The 21,067-nt window shown below is 39.5% G+C and overlaps 2 protein-coding genes across 3 annotated transcripts in view; both read right to left on the bottom strand.

Annotated features, from left to right (window-relative positions):
* Positions 1-2,619, bottom strand: part of LOC108436549 (DENN domain-containing protein 4B) — a 44,334-nt gene extending 41,715 nt beyond the window's left edge. Inside the window, exon 1 of the mRNA XM_017713089.2 lies at positions 2,245-2,619. The gene's annotated coding sequence lies outside the window, so the exon portion shown is untranslated. The remainder of the gene's footprint in view (positions 1-2,244) is intronic.
* A 1,273-nt stretch (positions 2,620-3,892) lies between these two features.
* The window catches only part of LOC108436548 (CREB-regulated transcription coactivator 2), a 30,172-nt gene continuing 12,997 nt past the window's right edge, over positions 3,893-21,067 (bottom strand). Inside the window, exons 4-15 of one of the 2 annotated variants that reach the window (XM_017713086.2) lie at positions 19,645-19,706; positions 18,579-18,647; positions 16,504-16,604; positions 16,336-16,362; positions 15,884-15,963; positions 15,554-15,603; positions 15,129-15,361; positions 14,197-14,660; positions 13,489-14,016; positions 11,528-11,614; positions 11,173-11,377; positions 3,893-9,471 (exon numbers count right to left, since the gene is read on the bottom strand). In XM_017713086.2, the coding sequence (XP_017568575.1) occupies positions 9,272-9,471; positions 11,173-11,377; positions 11,528-11,614; positions 13,489-14,016; positions 14,197-14,660; positions 15,129-15,361; positions 15,554-15,603; positions 15,884-15,963; positions 16,336-16,362; positions 16,504-16,604; positions 18,579-18,647; positions 19,645-19,706 (2,106 nt within the window). In that variant the 3' untranslated portion in view covers positions 3,893-9,271. The remainder of the gene's footprint in view (positions 9,472-11,172; positions 11,378-11,527; positions 11,615-13,488; positions 14,017-14,196; positions 14,661-15,128; positions 15,362-15,553; positions 15,604-15,883; positions 15,964-16,335; positions 16,363-16,503; positions 16,605-18,578; positions 18,648-19,644; positions 19,707-21,067) is intronic. The other variant, XM_017713087.2, reaches the window with a different exon arrangement.

The following is a 21,067-nucleotide window of genomic DNA, read 5'->3' as shown; positions in this document are numbered from 1 at the left end:
GTGGGTTTTCATTCCTCTGAGAAATACACAAACATGAGATGACATGTCCTGATGCAACTATGAGAAAATCTCAGATAGTGGAATGATATCATGATAACTTATACAGATGTGTCTACCTATAAATGTCTGAAACATCAAAAGTATGCAGGACTACTAAAGCCATTCATGCATTGAGGAAAAAAAATTAAATGAGGCATAATGACAATGTCTTCATTTGGCTTTTTGTTTTCTGTTTGGCACCTAATTTTGCTCCGGTACTGTCACAGCTATACAAAACTAGGCATACAATGACTATTATTTCATACTGTACTGCACTACATTCAAGCAAACAGAAGCCGTTAGACCTTTTCTTTAACAAAACAGTTAATCTGAGTTCTTTAACCTTACTAACATGGCCTAAAATGTAACATTTTGGTTGTTAAATAGATTATAGTATTCAATGTCCTCTAGTAGCATCTTCTGCAAATTTTCACAGCAATCTGAGATTCACATTTTTGTACCATGAAATGAGCTTTTTGCAGCATAAGTGTTTTTCAATTTCTTTGTGCAAAAGTCACAGAATTCACTTCACAGACAGGCGGCTGCAGTACAGCTCCTTTTAAAGCATGTAAACAGCTCACAGCAATAGCCAAACACAGCCGCCAACAAAGCAGGGTTAGTTTTAACAGTGTCGAAGCCTCTCAGCGGAAACAGTGAGGGAAGTTTTTATCCCTTCCTAAATAAATCCAGCTTCTTTTTTGTAAGTTTGTATAAATAAAGAGTAATCATAAACATACTCCAGAGGACATAAATAAAATAGTATTATAAAATATTATTATTGTGCTGATGCTCTTCTACTTCATGGTCATAAATACATCTGCCATGTTTGTCACACTGTCTTTTCACTATATATATATATATATATATATATATTTTAATAAAAACATTACGTATGTAGTTTGGAAAGCTTGCCTGGTTCAAACAATATATAACACAGGATCGCATTAAATGCGTTTTGCTACAATTCACTAATTTAGCAACTGTTACTCTACAGGAAAAGCAGCTCTTCTTTTGGATGAACTGTTTATAAACTGTAGGTGCTGGCTTATATCTTTATTTACAGCACAGATGTATAGATATCTTTATATAAGTAATCAATGTTGCTCAAAAAACAAAATGTACCAGGTTCTACTGCTCTTCCCAACTGACAATATCCACAATATGCTTGGAAAACATACTGTGGCATGATTTATCACAGTAACAGCTTAATATTGCCGCATCACCCACCTTCAGCCTGTAGCATGAAGCACTATCAGCACAGATCCAGTCAAAGGATCACTTACTGGTATGATGGTTTATGGCAATGCGAAGTGCAAACAAGACTGGAAGAAAATCCTGGACTGATGCTGAGGGAAGGAAGGTCATGTGTTTTGGAAGCCACACTAGGGGTGGGCGACACGGCAAAAACATAATACAACGATACTTCCAGACATTTTCACAATACACATCAGGATATTTTGTTTTTATGAGATTTACTAAGTTGGAATAGACAAAATAGAACATGTAGTGTGACATAATTATAATAAAAATAATAACAACAACAATAACACAGGCTCAACGCTAATTATGTTCACGTTGTAATGAAACATTTAGCCGTTCGGTGACGAGATCACCACACACTCAGAAAAACGTACTGAGACATAATTCATCACGATAACGAGAAAACATCGTCATATCGCCCAGACCAGATCCCCACACATCAGCGATACACAGTGAACTCACGGCTCAGTGAAAGTACCGTTTAGCTGCAGTTATGTTAGCACATTTTAGAAGAGTGAGCACAGCTGTCCAGAGCAGCTGTGCTAGCTAACTAGCCGACTAAGCTCGCAGACCAACTCCGACGGCTGAGCTTCACACAGCGCGTCCGTTAACATTAACGTTAGCTAACCGACTAGCAAACACCAGTTAGCCCGTTAGCCGGTCATCCGCACAAGCAGCGGTTTAGCGCCGACACACGGCGTTCAAGAAATGACGAACTGTGTTTTTTATCTAATCCAAACAACTGTAGCCTTTCACTATAAATCACACCGAACACCAGAGCACTGGCAAACGTTTTTAATACCAAGTTAGCCGGCAGTGCTAGCCCATTCTGTCTCAGCTAACGTTCATAACGCAGACACGAGAGGAGGAGGTGACTTCTCTCACTGCTAGGCAGGCAAAACACAAACATATTACTGCTATTTGGCTCGGGAAGCAAACACGTACCACTCGACTTGTGCAGGCAACTCAGACAACGCAGTGTAAGTGACATCTCTGGGCAGATTTAGGTCGTGTTGAAGGCATGCACGTCCATTCCGGGGCTCCTGAACAGACCACAACACAACACGGCGGAGAGGAGAGGTCGACTTCTGCTGCTGCGGGATGAGTGACAGAGGGTAAGCGAAAAAACGTGCTGGTTTCACTTTTCTTTAGAAGGCTCAAGCCAAGGAACACGGCCTTGTTTCTCTTAATGATCTGTTAGAGGATCTTCCAGCTATAGCCATCGCGGAGTAGAGGAATAATAATAATAAAACCCAAACACACGCACAGCAGGTCGTAGTTGGTAAAGAGCCGCTGCTTTCTGGCCAGCCGGGGGAGGAGCAGCTGGAAATGCGACACTGACTACTGCCGGCGGGGCGTGAGAATCAGCTTCAACCCCACTCCCCTTAGATACAACACATACAATGCACGCACAGACAGAAGGCTTGGGGGTGGTGGCTTCTAAAATTTGGTAAAGACGTCCGAAGATGTCCTATATGTCCAAAAATCTATAGACATTTGCTCTTCCAAAGTCCAGGGGTCTTTATAGGGTGCGCCTTTACTGCAGTTTACTAGCAGCTTCTACTCTACAGAAAAAGCTTTACCCTACATGTTGGAACACTGCTGTGAGGTTTTGTTTGCATTCAGCCACAAGAGCGTTAGTGAGGTCAGCAACTGATGTTAGATGACTAGTTCTGGACAAGAATGGATTACCAACTAGGCCTCTGATGGCCAGAGGCCACAGGAGGCTTTAGACAAAGACAAATCAAGGTGGCCCAAATACCCCAATACTCAGGATACTCCATCCATTGTACATTAGCTAAACAACAAATGATAAATATTTTAAATGTTCTCTGTTGTCAGGTCCCTCAGATTTTATGGAATTTATGGGATACTGGCATTACCCTTTAATGAAAATGTTTGAATGAGTCCATTTGTCTTGAAAGAATATAAATCATTATTGAAGACTTACACAGAAAACACAAACTAATGCAGTAGACATAACAGGTTATCACACATTAATTAGGCAAAATATATTTAAAAACATATGTTAGTGTTGGAGTGCAGAGGGCTTTCAAACACTCTTATGTCTATGGGCCTCACCAGACCATGATCCATCCCTGGTTCTAGATCACAAAAGCCACTCCAATTCATGGCAAAGGTATTCAGTGGTGTTCCACCACTCCACAGCCAAATGCTAAGGGACTTCATATCCTTACAGCTGATGCCTGGCACTGAGCACAGTGACCTTAGTCTCATGTGCTCCAGAGAGTCCCATTCTATTAGAAGTGTTTTCCTATGAGTATAATACAAGCTGTGAGCATGCAACTGAACATCTGTGTACACAAAGGGTGCACCTTGAAGTAGCTGGATTCACTATTTAGAAAAGGTGTCTGGATACTTTTGGGCATACAGTGGACGAGATGTAGACTGTTATCTGCAGATTATTGTTGGAAGAATGGCTCTTTTCCAACGTCAATACAGAGCTAGCGTTTAGTACAGTTAACATGAAAACAAGAATGCAATTAACAAAAGGCCTTTTTATTCCCCACCACAGAAGGAGTCTATGGAAATAGACATTATGCAAAAGAATGATTTCAATGACTCTCTTGCACACATTCAATTAAATTCTTTATTTTTCTTTTTTTGTAAAATATCGTGAGGATACAGTCTTAAAAATATTCTGTTAGAAGCACCTATGGTTTAGGTGTATTATTTACAACATTATGGATTCCCTGGTTATCAAAATAAAGAAAATTAAGAGTAAAGATTGTAAATGACTTAAAAAGCAGACATTTTCTTTCTTTTTCTTTCCATATTGACCCTAGAAATAAAGGTAAGACTACAAAACAATTGCAAGATCAAGCACATAATGACACAGAAAACGGAATAGAGAACATTTTTAATCTCGTCCATAAACATGGCAAAATGTCTTCAGACCTCTGGTTTAGCTCTTATTAGCTGTTCAACAGCTACCCCTTTCTGGCAGAGAACAGAACTGCACTTTAATGACCCTTGCAGTGGGTTTTCATTTAATACATTGATGGCAAGTCCAAGTCTCATTCTGCAGTGCAGTTAGAGGTCAAAAGCGTGCATATAACCGTTACACATGCATTTGCAACATAAGAAAATAATTTCTTTTTTTGTTTTTTAAAAAAGTTTTTTTTCCTTTCTATGTTTCATGAAAATAGCTCCCACAGTTGTGATCTAAAATCTTTCCAAACTTTGTGTAGTCTCAAGTAGAAACTAATCCATAATTTTCAAACTCTGAAAATACTCAGTCAGTATCACTCAGTAACAAACAAAGCCTTTGCTGCTTCAACTGAGGCCACTGCATAACATCCTTTTTCCAACTCACTTTCTAATCACAGCTTTCCTTGATATCTCCCAACCCAGTCCTCTGGGACTAAAAAACTATGCATGCAAAATCTGGAGGTGAGACTGCAGGTGGAATAAGGCAGGGACTGAAACAGAACAGACATATGGAGCTTGAGTGTTGGGTTAGGAGTCATAGCTCTGATTACACCACATGCAGTAACCTTGAAACCGTGCGATTATGTAGTAAACAGATCTCATGAGAGGCTCTTGATGGCTAGGGAACCTCTCAGAATCATACAAAATGCAAATTCATAACAAAGTGGGTAAAATTAAAATGGCATCACCTGTAGCAGCGACCTGCGCCGGTTTTAACAAGCATACTTCATGAATTCTGGAGCGGTCTCCACATATCCCTGACTTTTGGTCTCTTATAAGAGAGCACATTAAGATTGTCTGATCTACATATTTAAGATGAACTAGGACACTGTGTTACAGGGGCAATCTAGCCCGAGTCCAAAAACACACACCTCCATGCTGAATAGCAATTCAAGCAGAGTATACCACCATAAATACCAGCATCAACATCATACTTTCAATAAATATATAGATGGGCAATGTTGCTTTATATTAATCTCACAATAAACACTTGAGAACATTGTTGCAGTATCATAATATTTAGCTTTCCTGAAATTTGAATTCTACCAAACAATTGGTAAAATAAATTAACAAAACAAGAGTCTGGCATGATGGGCTGACACTCAATCAGGCACTTTATCCAGTTAATATATATATACTGATGGTGATTGTTTACAGGCTCTTTTTAAAGATTTAAGCAATTTTTTTGAGTTCTCTAAAAGGTAGTGATTATATCCAAAATGGAGGGGAAAAAAAACAAAAAAAAACAAACAAACAAACAAACAAAAAAACAGGAAAGCCTACTGTGATCACAATATCACATTGCTCATCCCTCGGTATAGTATAGGGTTTCAGACGCAGTACTAGTCTCAGTCTAGTAAGCAATAAAAAGGTATAGTGAAGCAAGCAAGAAACATAGTCTGGGGAGCACTTAGGCAACTACTCACTCCAGCAGCCATCAGTTACACTCCTGGGTCTAGAACACACAAGACTCAACTCATCAGCTAAATGCAAATTTTAGTCAGTTTAAGCAAGGAAACTCTCTTGTGCTGGACTCCAAACCCTCCAGGAACTGTTGGCCCTGTCCTATACTAATATCCACAATCAGCTTTCCAAACCCTGACAAGCACCACAGCATTCCCTATACCATCAATGCAGCAAATCTTGATTAAAATTGCATTATCTGATTACCTGAATTTAATCAAATGATTTTGAAGAAAAAAAAAAAAAAAAACCCCACAAGCTTAAAACAAGTAAGATTGCAGTCCCAGAGGAATGGAAAGGAAACCTATCTTGAGTACCTGCAGTATTTTTAAGCAAAGTTATAGAAATGTAAATTAGTGCAAGCATAAGGCTACTTTACGTAAAGACACTGCATACATAACAAGATGGCAGATGACCCGTATAGGACTTTTGCGCACATCACTATGCTTTCAGCCCAACACAGCTGGTGTTAAAGATGACCTAGAATGTAAAAGTATTATGCAAATTACAGGATCTGGCCCTACAGCACGTGCCTGAAGTGTAGCTGCTATTCTTAACTCTGATTTGCCCCCACATAATGCCACTAAAAAGGTAAATGCTAAAAACTTCCTTTAAGCACAGGAACACTGCACAAATTAGATTAGATTAAGTGGCCCTTATTATTCCCACAACGGGGGAATTTCACCTCTGCATTTAACCCAGCCATGAAGTGAAACACCACATACACTCTAGTGAGCACACTTGCCCAGAGTGGTGTGCAGCCCTATCCGCAGCGCCCAGAGAGCAGTTGGGGGTTAGGTGCTTTGCTCAGAGCTCAGTCATGTACTGTCGGCTCTGGGAATCAAACCTGCGACCTTCCTGCCAACTAAAAGCAGACAGTGACTCAACATGCTAAGAGTTTTCAATCATGCAAAAAAAAAAAGACACTGATACACACTGTAGCTTGTTCAAAATGCAGCTGCTAGGACAAAAACTAAGAAATACCTTTATATCTGTGCTAGTATCATTACAGTGACTAAATGTTTCAGTCTGGGTTGATCTTAAATTTCTTCTATTGCATTTTCAAAGCAACACTCAATTTTTGCACAAAACATTTTTCGTCTTCCTTTCACTGTTTTTATATGACTGGTTTTGTCAACTGGAGTTGAATGAACTAATGAAGGTACTATTTCTATACTATAAACCTATGCAAAGTGAATTTCTGCTCCTTAGTCACTCTAGAATTTCACAGTGCATTTAAAATCTAATTATGATTTGTAAACCATGTGAAAGGCTCAGAAAAAGATGTGTGCAAAAGACATGAAGTATCACTTGACGGTTCTGTGGTCTAGCACCTTTACACATTTCCGAATGTACCGACAGGATATGTTACCAGTTGGTCCCAAGCAAGTGCAGCCTTACTGAATGTTATAAAAGCCAACCAGCAGTATTTTGTTTCTATGTAATCCAAATGTATTTTAGATGTCAGGCACTTATATAGCCTTGGATGATTTTATTGCAGAAATTCATCTGATTTATATGGCATCTGCACACTGTTCAAGTCTGTTTTAACAATTGCATGCATTGTAATCTTTTTGTCTGTGTTGTTTTTCTTGATCTGCTTGTCTTTTTGGTCATGCTGGTACACAATTTAGTTTGAAATGTATAAAAGTGCTAGATAAACAGTTATTACTGCCAAAACAATACTGGGAACTACATCACTACAAATGCACGGGCCTTTAAAAAGGTACCACGGTGATGCGCACAGTACTTTTATCCTTTCCCCATCTACCTGTTTTTTTTTCATAATTACAGTAAAACAAAAGGCTTCCTGCAGCGGACATTCCGGCATTTCTTCGACATGTTTATGCTTCTATTTCACATGGAAAATTTATAGCCAATGTAAGTGCAGTTAGTAACAAGCAAATAGCAGTGAAGGGATGCTGAACACTGCAACTATACAAATTTTTCTAAAAATATCAACGATGGTTTAAAAAACAAAACAAACAAAAAAAAAACAACACCTAATAAAAATGTGAAGCAAACAACACTGACACAGAAGGCAAATAGACAAAGCAGACTCAAATATCCTGTGGCTTCAACAAATAAAACTCAACCTGCTGAATGACAACGCTTTGGTGCATTCCATCAGAAATAGGCTTCTCTTCCTTAATTTATAGACTTATTATACGAATACATTTATATACACGTACATCTAGATTTAATCTGTTAAAAAATAAACTTCATAGTACACACTATTTGTTACATAAAATATGTAGTCCTTTGAATATGGCCTTGTTCAGGAGTGGGCATGTGCAAAGGCAGGCAGGGGGAGCAGTAAGAGATGCATATCACAGTGACGGAAAAAATCTGACTGCATTCTCTGGCTCCAAACACACACATTCCACCAGACATAAGCAAACCACACGAGGGACAGTCATTAGAACACTAACACATCAACATGTGTCCATTTGGATGCAGATCACCCTTCTGAGAAATCAGTTCATGCAACTGCAATGCAACAGCATATGCTGTGTTATACTAGCAGGGCTGCAGCTTTCAGTTCAGTTAGGGAAGGAGGGGGGCACACGGGAGATAAATTCAGCTCAGCCGGACACAAAAGACAGCAGCACTGACACAAACTGCTATTATAAACTGCCACCGTCACATCACGTCCACAAAACACAGGCTTTATGCTTCATATGAAGCATAAACAACAAAAAAAATCTGGGGGTATTCTCAGACAAATCTCATCTTGAGTAAATATATGTTTGTCTCTGAGCAAAAATGCAATCTTTTTCTAGACACTTGGGTGCAATGAGAGTCTGTTACTAAATCAAAGCCACTTTTGGGGCTTTGCAGCTTTACAGCATAATCAAAGCCTTGTTATGTAACAAGGCAAATTTAAATTGATGGTGAGGCCATGAAAAATAGACAACCATCTCACTGAACAACCATGTTTCAGTTTGGAATTAATAAATACTCTTTTAGTACAAAGCATAAGCTTCACGATCAGTGGTGTACAGTGACATGGTCAAGTTGGTCATATTCATTTTTGGCGATTCCTCTTCAGTGAGTGCACTGAGAAACTTGGCCTGTTTTCCAGGATCCTCACTTGGGAGAGCGTAACAAATACAAAAAAGGAGCATCTCCTATCACAGATTTTCAAGTTGAATATCCTTCCCAGCGAGCCGGTATCACATGCTTGACGCCAGTGTGAGAGTCATGTAATCTGAAGTGCATCTGTTAACATGCAGAAAGGATTTAGACAAGCTAATGCCTACATTTACTTGCATCACAAGAGAAATCTCAGTAAGTGCCTGGCGCATAGAGAATAAACAGCTGGACCAACAGTTTTTCAAGAAACATTTGGTCCCATTCAGGAATCGGTTCAACAGTTTCAAGCCTACAGATGGTGGAGACTGAAAAAATTCCACTGGAATGCCTTAAAGACGGTACTCCTTTCTCAGACATGCTACGGGGTTTCGTGCTATGTTTCTTTCTGTTTCCTCCTGAATACCACAGCTTCCACTCATCCTATTCCCCCCGCTTCTTCTCCATTTTTCCTTCCCCTCGTTCACTTGAGTCTGTCAGAACGAAAGGAGTCTTCCACAGCAGGATCAGCCAGCAGGTCTCCATCGGTAAGCATGCCAAGCCCATCCAGAGCCAGCGGGTCCATCCTGAGAGGGTCATCTGAACAGAATGGGTCCATCTCAAAACCTGGCACCCCAGATAAAGCGCTGGTGATCTCCTTGGACAGACCAGGAGGAGAGTCACCTGCAGAATAGACAGAGTAACCAAAACTCTGAATTAAAACATTATATCCATAGTCATTTTTAAACCATTAGTATACCAAAGTGAGTTAAATATTCACAAAAGGCTGATTTTAATGATCTGTTTATATGAGTATTAAAATGAGTTTGAACATTTTATGAAATCATTACATGTTTTATTTACTGATCAGAATAATCTAAAATGAATACATTTAACCAGATTCATCAGAGTGAATACAGAACATGAACTGGGGCAGGGGGTAGATGGGGAAGAAAATAGTCAAACTACAATAGCTCCTTACATATAATTGCGTACAAATTTCGTATGTATAATTAAGGAATGCTGTAAAACAATTTCAAGTATTTTAATCAGTCTACAAGAATCAAACTGGGTGTCTCAATCACAATACAAATGACACAAACTAGTCCTATCAATACTGACAGGATGAATTCCTTAACTTGCGTAAATGCATAAATCAGTCTCAAACAGTATACTCCTGCTGTTATATACTCGGGCCTTGTGCTCAGTGAAGCCTGATTTTTACCTCTTGCATGACTACAGATGACTGCATACTTTCTAGGGAATGCAGCTTAAGAGACTGCACACTTTTGTTAGCCGAGGGTGATAAATGGCCTCATTTAAACAGAGCTGACTGGATTATACAGAAGAAAGCCTAGAGTGTGCAGTCCTACAGTTTCTATTCTCATCCAATTTAGATTTTAGAAGCTTGAGCTTCGTATATGTGTGCACTAATATGCATACAGGGGTGCTCATGTGCATCTCATTTCATATAAAGGATTATTTCTTGTAGCTTATAGATCATATGCAAAAAGATCCAGCAACAATACAGCCAGTGTGCAGGCACGATTTATTCTAAGAGTCTAGGCACTATATAACAATAGTCTTCTCTTCTTAGGTCCTACATCTGTTTAGTCACAGTGACAACTTGTTAGGACTGAGTTGAGGACAGAAGCTATTTCAGAACTCCAGATAAGAAAACAGTATTACAGAAGCATCCTAACTGGACCAAATTTTCTAAACACTGTTTTAACTGTCTGTTTCTATAATTTTATACAAGCACGACAGTTCGTTACTAGCATAATAATGTTAGTGCAGTCAGGTAAGGTGTTTGGGATACTAAAACTGAAACTAGAAAGCAGACAGACTCAAACAGCATGAAGCGCTGTCACAATATTCTTAACTTAAAGTTTATCAAGTTTAGTTTTGTTTGACTTTTTTTTATAACTTCAGCTGGCTGTCTGGTCTACTAACTTGATTATTTTGATTGTGTTCAAGTTTCAGGTGTGTGCATACGATCGGTTTCAAGGTAAAAGACAAGACAGTTGACTGCGGAATTCGACTGAGTGGGATAAAATTTCTCAACGTCAAATAAGATGCTGTAACATTCTTAAAGTAAGATTTGCTTCTGTAAAATAAAGAAAAAAAAATAATTATCTAGATCCATCAGATCTTAAAACAAAAGATAGGAGGTTTCTGTAATACAGCCCCTGAATTATGAAAAATAGTCTAAAGGTGCCAAGATGGCTGCATATTCTTCAACAACACACAAATTTAATTGCTATTGTCCACAAATACCTTATATAATTACTGAACTTATGTAAACTGGTTCACACAAAATGACCAATCATACTAACTTCAGACAAAACATTCCTGAACCAGCATGCGCACACACATCACACTTACCAGTCAATATGATGTTCGGGACAGGGTGTCGTCCACTGCCATAGTTCTGGTTTTGATTGGGGTTGAGGAACTGTTGCTCTGCAGACTCCAGCAAGTCTAGCACCCCTTGATGGCTAGAGAATGAGCTGTCCTGGCCCTTACCAACGGTGCCAGAGCCCAGATTGTGGTTAAAAGACAAACCCTCTACCTGAGAGTCAATACTGAACTATAATATGAAAAAAATACACAAAGGTGAATGTAAATGAATGAATGTAACAAGGAGGAAGAAAACATAAGTACATGTATAAAAGACAAATTAATAAATAAGTTATATAAAAATGTCACACAACTTCTAGTACAGTACAAGTTGTCTTACCTGCTGAGAAAAGTTCTGATTTTGTCTGCCAGTGAGCTGTAGGCCCAGGTATGGATCATCCAGCAGAGAGTTCAATAACAAAGACTCCTGCAACAGCATAGAGAGACTTATTTTGGATTTAAAGCACAAAATTTTCTTTTTCCCCCCAGAAGTAACTATCACTAAATCTTCCTACTAGCTTGGCTTCCCCCATCACATGATGACACCAGGCAGCTGCTACTGAAACTTCACTGGACAGTTGAACACTAACTGCCAATTCTGTTACATCAACAAACAGTCACCAGCATTGGCTATCATAATGCTGAGTGATGGGGAAGGGGGGCCATCCTACCCACCCAGCAAGAGTGAAGCCAAATACACTCACTTGGCCTCCCAGACACAGTTGGGCTGTGGCATTGCCAGGGATCAAAATCACTACCACTACATGATCTAGGGCCAACACTTAGATGCATCTACGCCACAAAGATTTTCAAACCTACAAAAAGAGCACATTGCTATAACCTCAACCAAAGTTCATAACGTTTAATGAGTCTTTATCCAGAATTTTACAATTCTCAGAACATGAAAACTCTAGCAATTCTAGAAATACAGATTTTATATAATTTAGGCACTGATCCAATCAAGTCCTTTTTATTTTAGCTTGTGAATGTTTTTGATCTAAATCAGTCTACACATGCTGTACGCCAGAGAGCTGAAGTTGTAAAATAATAATCAAATCATGACAGTGTTGACAGGGACTATTCAAATGCCTTTCTTTAGTTTAGCTATAAACAGATTTTACTACACACAAAAGTAATGTAGTATACTTAAGGATTACCTCAGTGCTCCTCTCAAATGCATTCCACACAGGGGAGGACTCAAAAGAGGCTATGATCTCATCCACTGATTTAAAAGATAATTTGGACAACAGGTCAGAAGAGCTATCTGTAGCCCCAAGTGAGAGGTGGGGTGATGGACTTAAACCCTGAAGTTCAAACACATTCTAACTAAAGTATCTCATTGAGACGTAACACCACATAACAGTGCAAAGACACAATCTTATTTTAGGCCCAAGTGAACTTAAATCTGACTACATCCTTCTTTTAGATTGTGGATGGAAAATTAAGCCCTCTCTTTCTTAACTGTAATTATGACAGTCTTCCGTCTCATGCACAATCAGAACTCAAGCAGGAACCAGAATACTTTGCATGGTAGTGGAACATTTGCCTTCCCTGCAAAGATACAGAGTGCAGTGATATGAAAGTCACTAAGTGAGACACGTTTCTAACTCAAGCGTAAGCTCCAAAGCTGAAACAAAGCAACTGAAAATTACACACCATTTTAGAATTTGCATTGCACTATGAATACAATGCTGTATACCTGTGTTATTATAATGCAGAAGTGTTTTACTATTCATATAGATACTATTCTTGTACTATACAACTGGCCTCCATTATATTATATTATATTATATTATATTATATAGCTATAATTAGCTAGATCAGGCATTTTACATTTGGGCTGGAACTTAATTTTGCAGGAAGAGGGTCTTCAAATTTGGACCTAGAAGGTCATTTCCAGTTATGTATTTTGTATGTGCTGGTAGTTAATTCAAACTGCTGATGTAACTGATTGGCCATCTAGTTTCAGACCAACCAATTAATGCAAAATCCAGGAATGGAAACTGAAGACCTCTGAAGGAACTTGGAAATTGAATGTCCAGATTTCAGACCTCTGCGTTAGATAATACCCTCTAGATCAGGGATGCAAATCGAGAACACTTTGGTAATTTTTCTGCTAAGTCACATCTGATTCAATTGATCCTGTTGCTTCCCAGGTTTCACTAAAGACTTTGAAAAGGAAAACTAACAAACTAGGATGGACATTAGCCCTCTAGGAGAAGAGCTGGGCACTCTTACCCTAGATCTTTTCTATCTAGTTGCACAACACAGGCTTCTAAGTGTATGAGAGAAGTCACTCACATTGTAAAGCCCAAGATCACTGGCAAGAGACTGGCTGATCTGTTGGAGCTGAGGGAGACTCTGGTTCTGCTGCTCTTGCTGTGCAGACTGCTCATCCACCTGGCTGGGGGCTGGTGTCTGCGTGTCTGGCTCCTGGATACTCTGCGAGTTCACTGGCCCCTGCGTATCTACGGCACTGCTGTGATTCTGGTTCTGTTGCGGCTGTGGCTGAAGGTGGGAGCCCTGCCTCTGAAGCTGCTGCTGCAACTGAAAGTTCTGAGATTTGCGCAGGTTCTGCATGTTTTGCATGTGCAGTTGCATGGCCTGCGATGACACCTGGGTCTGCGGGCAATGCGCGTGGCGCTGTGGTGGCTGGCCTGGTTGTTGCTGCTGTGGCTGTAATTGTTGGTGCTGGCCTGTTGGCAGTGCTGACTGTGGCGAGGAGCAGCCTTTTTGGACATCAGTGCCCTGGGCCTGCTGTGACTGACTGTAGGAGTACTGTGGTAATCTTTGGTCCATCAACAGCTTACTGGTATCCAAAGGAACACCCTGGTCAACAGCAAAAGAAGAATTTTCAGCCTTGTGAGAGATTACAGCCTTGGCTCAGGAGATGCACTGCATCTATAAATCTGAATCCTAAATAAGGAAAAATTACCAAATCTCTCTTTACAAACGTCTAAGATTACAATACATAGCAGGACTCTCCGCCAGTACAGGAGGCTTGGTTACCTGTGTGATGGCAGACAGCGTGGTGGAGATGGTGGGGGAGAACTGTTTGGAGAGGTGCCTGCGGGACTCTGGGCCAATGGGCAGATTTAGTGGTGAAAGCTGGGTTCGTCTCCGGGGGGAGGTGCTCAGTTGTGGCTGTAACTGGCCATGTAAGAGGGAAGGGTACGAACTCAAACAGGAGCCTGACCCACCCACAGCACTAGGTGCTGACTGAAGGGACTGTCCACTTAGGGAAGAGTTACTCAAAGAGGACTGCAAGGACTGGTTGCTGAGGGATGACTGCAAAGAAGGGGAGGAGCTAAGGGAGGACTGCAGGGAGGGATTGCTAAGTGATGACTGTAGGGAGGTGGAGCTAAGGGAGTTGGGGAAAGAGTGGCTGCTCAGAGATGACTGGATATTTGGGTTGCTAAGTGACGACTGAAGGGAAGGATTACTGAGTGTGCCCTGTAAAGAGGCCAGGAGACCTGGAGATAGAAAGGAAAAAAAGAGAGAAGAAAATGTGTGTAATTTTTTTAAAAAACAAAAAATAACCACTATGAGATGCAAGCTGATTACAAAAACCCATAATAAAGAGAGAATCATTCCAAATGTTGAATGGTGAAGGGAACCTATGAAGTGTGCGACTGGTGTTTAAACCATAATGCTTTGAAATGGCAAGTGAGGATGCTGCATCCTGTGTGGTAAGCAAAAATTGCTGTATGGAGATAAGACTAGCTGCTACTTCCGATTACATGTACACCCACTCCCTCCCTCTCTGACAAAATGCTCTGATGTGGCCTGCACCTCACTACAGTTTATTTCTGTGTACTCCTATGTATGAAACTAGCTACAAGTGTAATTATCTAACTTTTCTTCTTGTCACTTCAAATGTTTTATAGTGTTCATCAGACCTTTGATTCTGAAACTATTTTTGCTTTTCAACTCCCACACACCTGGAGAGTGGAAGGCGTTGGTGGTATTGATTCCGAGTTGAGTGAGAGTGGAGGCCAGGTTGCCAGTGCTGTTGCCTCCGCTGAGGGAGGGATAGCCAGGCTCATCTGGGTCGAGTGGTGTTGGTAGTGGGGAGGGAAAGTGCAGACTAGACAAATCAGGTAGGGAACCCCCAGTATTCATAGCAGACGGGACATGAGGGGCACTGGACTGCTGGTCTGGTGAGGGGAAAATGCTAATATATGTATATACATATATTTATATATGTATACACACACATGAGAGAGAGAGAGAGAGAGAGAGAGAGAGAGAGAGAGAGAGAGATGCATTAGCATTAAGATAAAGAGAGCTAGAGGTTGAAAGACATGTCAATCAAAACTGACTTCAAACATTTAACTTCTTCTGTAGGCAGACTATTTGAACTTACGTGATTCCAGGGACTTCACAAGATTTTGGTCGTGAGGACAGCATGGGTAACTAAAGTAAAAAAATACAATTGACAAATGTCATATAATCACCTTTTACACACACACACACAAAAAAAATCATCAAGAACTTTGTGTATATAAATGTGTGATAAAACAGTGTGTGATAGTTAAATTATACAGAACAAGAATTTGCTCAGAGTAGTCAAAATACATTAGGACACTGAGGGAGCAATAATAGTAGTAAGTAAATAAAAAGAAAAATGAGAGCAATAATATTAGAAAATAAATTAAAAACAAAAACCACAAAACAAGAAGATATCCAAGAATACCTTTTTAGCGTCCCACGGTTTCAGGAGTTTTCCTTCATCTAACACATTCTCCTCTATGGGAGGAACTGGGTATGGGAACACTATAAGAAAGAATGAAAGAAAGAAAGAAAGAAAGAAAGAAAAAGAAAGAGAAAGAAAGAAAGAAAGAAAGAAAGAAAAAGAAAGAGAAAGAAAGAAAGAAAGAAAGAAAGAAAGAAAGAAAAAGAAAGAGAAAGAAAGAAAGAAAGAAAGAAAGAAAAAGAAAGAGAAAGAAAGAGAATAAAAGAGAAAGAAAGAAAGAGAGAAAGAGAAAGAAAGAGAAAGAAAGAAAGAAAGAAAGAAAGAAAGAAAGAAAGAAAAAGAAAGAAAGAAGTCAGCTTCACTCCGCATGTGAGCCTTTACTGTTCTGTTTACATTACAAACAAATACAATGTATTTATGACTGTTGAGCTGCAAAGGGATGAGTGACTTACTCCTTCGTCCCTCACTCTCTGTCAAACCTACAAATTGGAAAGAATAAAAAAGGTGTCCAAAATCAGAAAAATCTACACACTGCAGTATCTGAAAATCGCTCCTATTATTTACCATCCTGGAATAAAATAACAAGGATTGTGTTTGTCCCTGGAGAGAAAGATACCCACCACTGCGCCGCCCCTGAGGGTTTAGGTTGTGTCCTGCACTGAAGGGATCTCCAGTGGGGGGATTCATCACACTGGTGTGCAGTGCAGAGTCTGAGTTCGTTCTAAAGAGTTGAGAGAGACAGAGAGACATAGAGCAAAGGGTCATTGTTTGAGGTACATTGGTCCAAGATTGCACTGGCTGTCAATCCAGTCCTCAGGGATCCCAAAACAGTCCACTTTTTTTGTTTTTTTGTTTAAGTGATACTGACAGGTACAAACTTCATTTCAACTTACTTTCAATTTGTCATTTGCTTCAAAAAATAAAAAAATACTTAAAATACATGAGAACTAAATTATCATTTTTGTTGTAATGTAGTGTTTTCTGTTCGGTTACGTTTCACAACTAGTCAAAACAATCCATGTAAAGTTTGTAAGCTGGGATGCTTCGACATTGTAAATGTCAGTTTACGTTGGACTTTAAGTCCACGTTCATAGTGTTGCCTAGCAGTCTATTACGTAATCGTTATCCGACTTGTTTTAATTGTTTGAATTACAGTTACCAATGCATTAAATCACACAATCCTTAGCAGCAGTGCTATGTGTAAGACATTGTTTTAACACAGAGAACCAGTATCAAGGAAGCATGGCGTCATTAACTTCATTAAGGAAAACATCATCTAGATCTTACAGTACAGTGATTTTGGAAAATACTGCAATATTGAATTTTATTAGTGAAACAGAAGTCTACAATCAGAAAATGAAGACTACAAAAGGTCCAAAAAAAAAAAAAAAAAAAAAAAAAAAAAGTCTGTTGATACTTCTTCCTGTGGGCAAGAAAGTAGTGTTGTCCTCAGTTCAGGTATGACGACTTAAAATGACAAAATTAATTAAATATCACTTAAAACACCGCTTCTCTCTTAAGCTATGCTCATACAGCAGGTTAAAGTAGCTCAAATATGATTTTCTCCACCTATATCACATTTTTTGTTAGTTCACAGTATATTTTAAACGTGACAAATATATAAAAGTAGTCTGAACAGATCACGCTCCTGAACTGGCCTGCAAGCACAAAAGAACAGTGCTTCACTTGGCATGATTATCCAAAGGATACAAACAATGGAGTCATCGGTAACGGCCACGCACGGAGGTTTCGATTTCATCTTCACCAGTATCACTGGAGTTAGTAAGAAGTTCCTACAGCTGACAGCTGGGCTCATCACCCAGAACATGTTAGAGCTCACTTTAAAAGGCCTTTTATTCGCCCACAGCCTTTTCTTTGGTTCGCAACCTTGGCTTCTTTAAACTTTACCTGTAGACTTTTAAGTTTTCTTTAATGCCACAGCCTCGTTCTCCATTCACCACATTAGGCCATTTCTTTTACAAACTCTTTAAACACTGAGCAGCTGTGATGTGTCTTCTAATTTTGTTTGTACAGAAACATTAGCCCAAACATTTGAGGTTGTTTGGATTTCAGTACCACGTATGAAAGTGTCCCAAATCGCAATTGAAATTGTCAGATTCAATGTGTTTTTTGCTGTTCATGCTGGCACTAAGATATCAGATCTGTCGCATATAAAGAAAAAGATCGGATTTGAGCTACTTTTAGCTGCTGCGTGAACAAATCCTTAGAAAAAGGGATGTGACTTAACCAACATATTTACATATCTGTCCTAGGGTGCAATACGAAAACAACTCAGTGTTCACAGTCATCAGTGAGGGCAAGCATAAAAGCATAAACAGCTGACAGGTGTTCTTGAACAATAGCTTACCTTGCACACCACACTACTCAGCCTACTCACCACACTACTTTTGCCTCAGACAATTTTAGAAGAAAGAAAAAAAAAAAAAAAGACCAGATCATCAGAAGATGATCCAGAAGAGACAGAGAGGAGAAAGTAAAAGAGAAAAAGAAAGACAAAACAAGAAAGAAAAGCAAAGCAAGCAGGAAAGAAATACAGAAAGTGAGTGAAAGAGAAAGAAAAACAAAACCAAAACAACAACAACAACAACAACAACAACAACAACAACAACAACAAAAAAAAAATAGTATTACATAGACACGAGTGATAGGGAACGACCGAGAGAGGTGAATTCACCTGTTGAGTGCTGTGGTGGGAAGACGGAACAACGGGTTCTTGTCCATGGAGAAATTACTGGACCAGTTCCTTTGTGATTGACAGAAAAATGCCCATTATTTCCAGAACCATGAGGAAAAAAATGGAGGCTTGCGAAAGAACCGAAAGCAGCCCAAGAGACAATCAGAAAGAGGGACACTGACGATATTCAGCACATGGGGCTTTTCTCTATATGGGGCTAGGGATCAGCCTTGTGACCCCAGTCCAGGAGAAAGGGGGCTAACTGATGAAAAATGTAAAAATAATTTAGAGAAGAACATTGTACCATTACCCCAAAGGGCCACTGAAATATATTTCCAACATGCAGCATACCATGTGCCTCTGTGATTACATCACCACTTTATATTGTGTATGCGCATGCCTAGGTAGGATTTATAGAGCTGTTGATCAGAGTGTGAGGACTCTGCTGACACAACGGAACATGTCTGCTGCTTACTGCTGATTCCTCCATTCTCAAGCTGATCAATCGATGGCCAAGACTGCCAAAAAAGCAGCCTCCCCATGAACTGCTGAAGCGTTGCAGCTGCTACTCCAAGAAAACAACAATTAGTCAAATAGAAACTGATTAAGTTTTACCTGAAGAAGTGATTCTTTTAGCATTTTAAAAGTCCTTTTAAAAGTCAGTATCCCACTCACTGAAGGCGAGTTTGTTCCGTTTAGTAGAGCCAGAAGAGGGAGATTTTGGAACAGAACAAAAGTGGAAATGAAGATCCCCCAAGTTTGATAAATGAGAAAAGCAGAGAAGTTGCCACAGTCAAAGGATAAGATAAAAAAAGAAGGTAAATCTGCCCAAAAGGCCTGTAAAGCAACAGAAGACAAAGCTCTGGAAGAGAGCTCACTGAAGCAGCGCCTTCGGGTTAGTCCTGTCAGTGCCAGTGTTAGTTTGCCATGAACCAAACATCAGCCGTCACACACATCTATAAGTTAACAAGTTAACATTCAACAAGACAGACAGACAGCGGAGTTAAGACGTATAGCACAGAGGGTCCCAGACTGAGACCTGTTACGGCTCTTTAGTATTCATTACCTTCTCCAGCTGGGGTCAGGAGGTGGCGAGAGGTACGCAGAGCTGCAATGAGAGCTGTCCATCTGAGGTCGGTGATTAAGGACAACTGCAGTACCAACCCCCTTTTCTCCCCAACAAAACCAGCACCTCTTATATTTTACACTTCTATACTGTTTTAGGCCAGGACTGTGCAGACATTTTGCAGGGAAACTTCCTTTAATTTGCAGTTTGGCAGACACTATTATCCAGAGGGAGAATCTAATCATGTTTTAGAGGAAAGCAAACAATGTCAGTGATTCTTTACTAAGACAGATGAAACTGTCTTTTTCTGTTAGCACAGTACTGCTGAAATTTGGTCTTTTTATCTCAGTGATACAGAGAAACTTGTTCTTGCATTTGCTACAAGCAGCTGCTTACATCACAGAATGTCCATCTTTTCATGTACCAACACATGATTTTAGATTTGCAGATCGAAGCCTTCTGCAAATACCTTCTGGAATATGTAGAAAGCCATGGTGCTCAATTCCACAGTCCAGTTCAGAGCACACTTTTAGGAAACCTCTGAAATTGTTTATTTTTAACTTGGTTTTAATTTAAAATTCTACATCTCTTGTGGTATTTATCTTTTTAATCTGAATAATCATTGTCTTATTTGATTTTAATACTCATGGTTCCTTTATTACCATTACTTCAATTAATACTTAGAGTTCTTCTATTACTGTTTAGCTTTATTACCTGTCTGTAAAGCATTGAGCTGCCACCAGCATAAACAAGTGGTCTATAAATAAAATACTACTGGTATTATTATTATTATTAGACTAATTACTATAGACAAGAGAGTTAGAATTCTCTCTGAGAGAACATAATCTTTCATTAAAAGTGAAATCTCCACAGGCAGTTATTACTGATTCAGAAAATGGAGGCCCTAAGACTGATGGAGGTCTTGTTGATCTTAACCTAAATAGTCTGCTCAGACATAAATGAAGCATCTGATTTATACTGCAAGATAAGCTGGTGAAAACTATTAGGATTTTGACGGTTTCATTCTGACTGGCTATATGCACATCAGTATGACGAACTACCATGGGTAGAAACCCAAGTAGTTGCCCGCTCTGCACACTGCAACTGAGCTTTTCAGAAAGATATAGTTGTGTGAATTTCATGATATAACATCTTTAAAATGTTTTTCCAACATATTTCCTGTTCAATAGCACTAAATAGCCTTTAACTATGATATCCTAGTGAGTTTCCTGTGGATTTCCTTTTTAGAGGCACCATGTTTCCTGTGGATTTGCTTTTTTAGAGGCACCATTTTAAAATTCGCCTGCCTTTTCACCACACCAAAACAGTGGTCTTCAGTGGGATGTTTTGCATACCAGGCCAGTAAGCATAGACAGTTCTTGGCCACATTAAAAGACAAAATGCACCAAAATCTGACAAAAGG

This window comes from Pygocentrus nattereri, chromosome 3 (assembly GCF_015220715.1).
Source record: "Pygocentrus nattereri isolate fPygNat1 chromosome 3, fPygNat1.pri, whole genome shotgun sequence".
NCBI lineage: Eukaryota > Metazoa > Chordata > Actinopteri > Characiformes > Serrasalmidae > Pygocentrus > Pygocentrus nattereri.
This window is presented reverse-complemented; position numbering and strand designations above follow the sequence as displayed.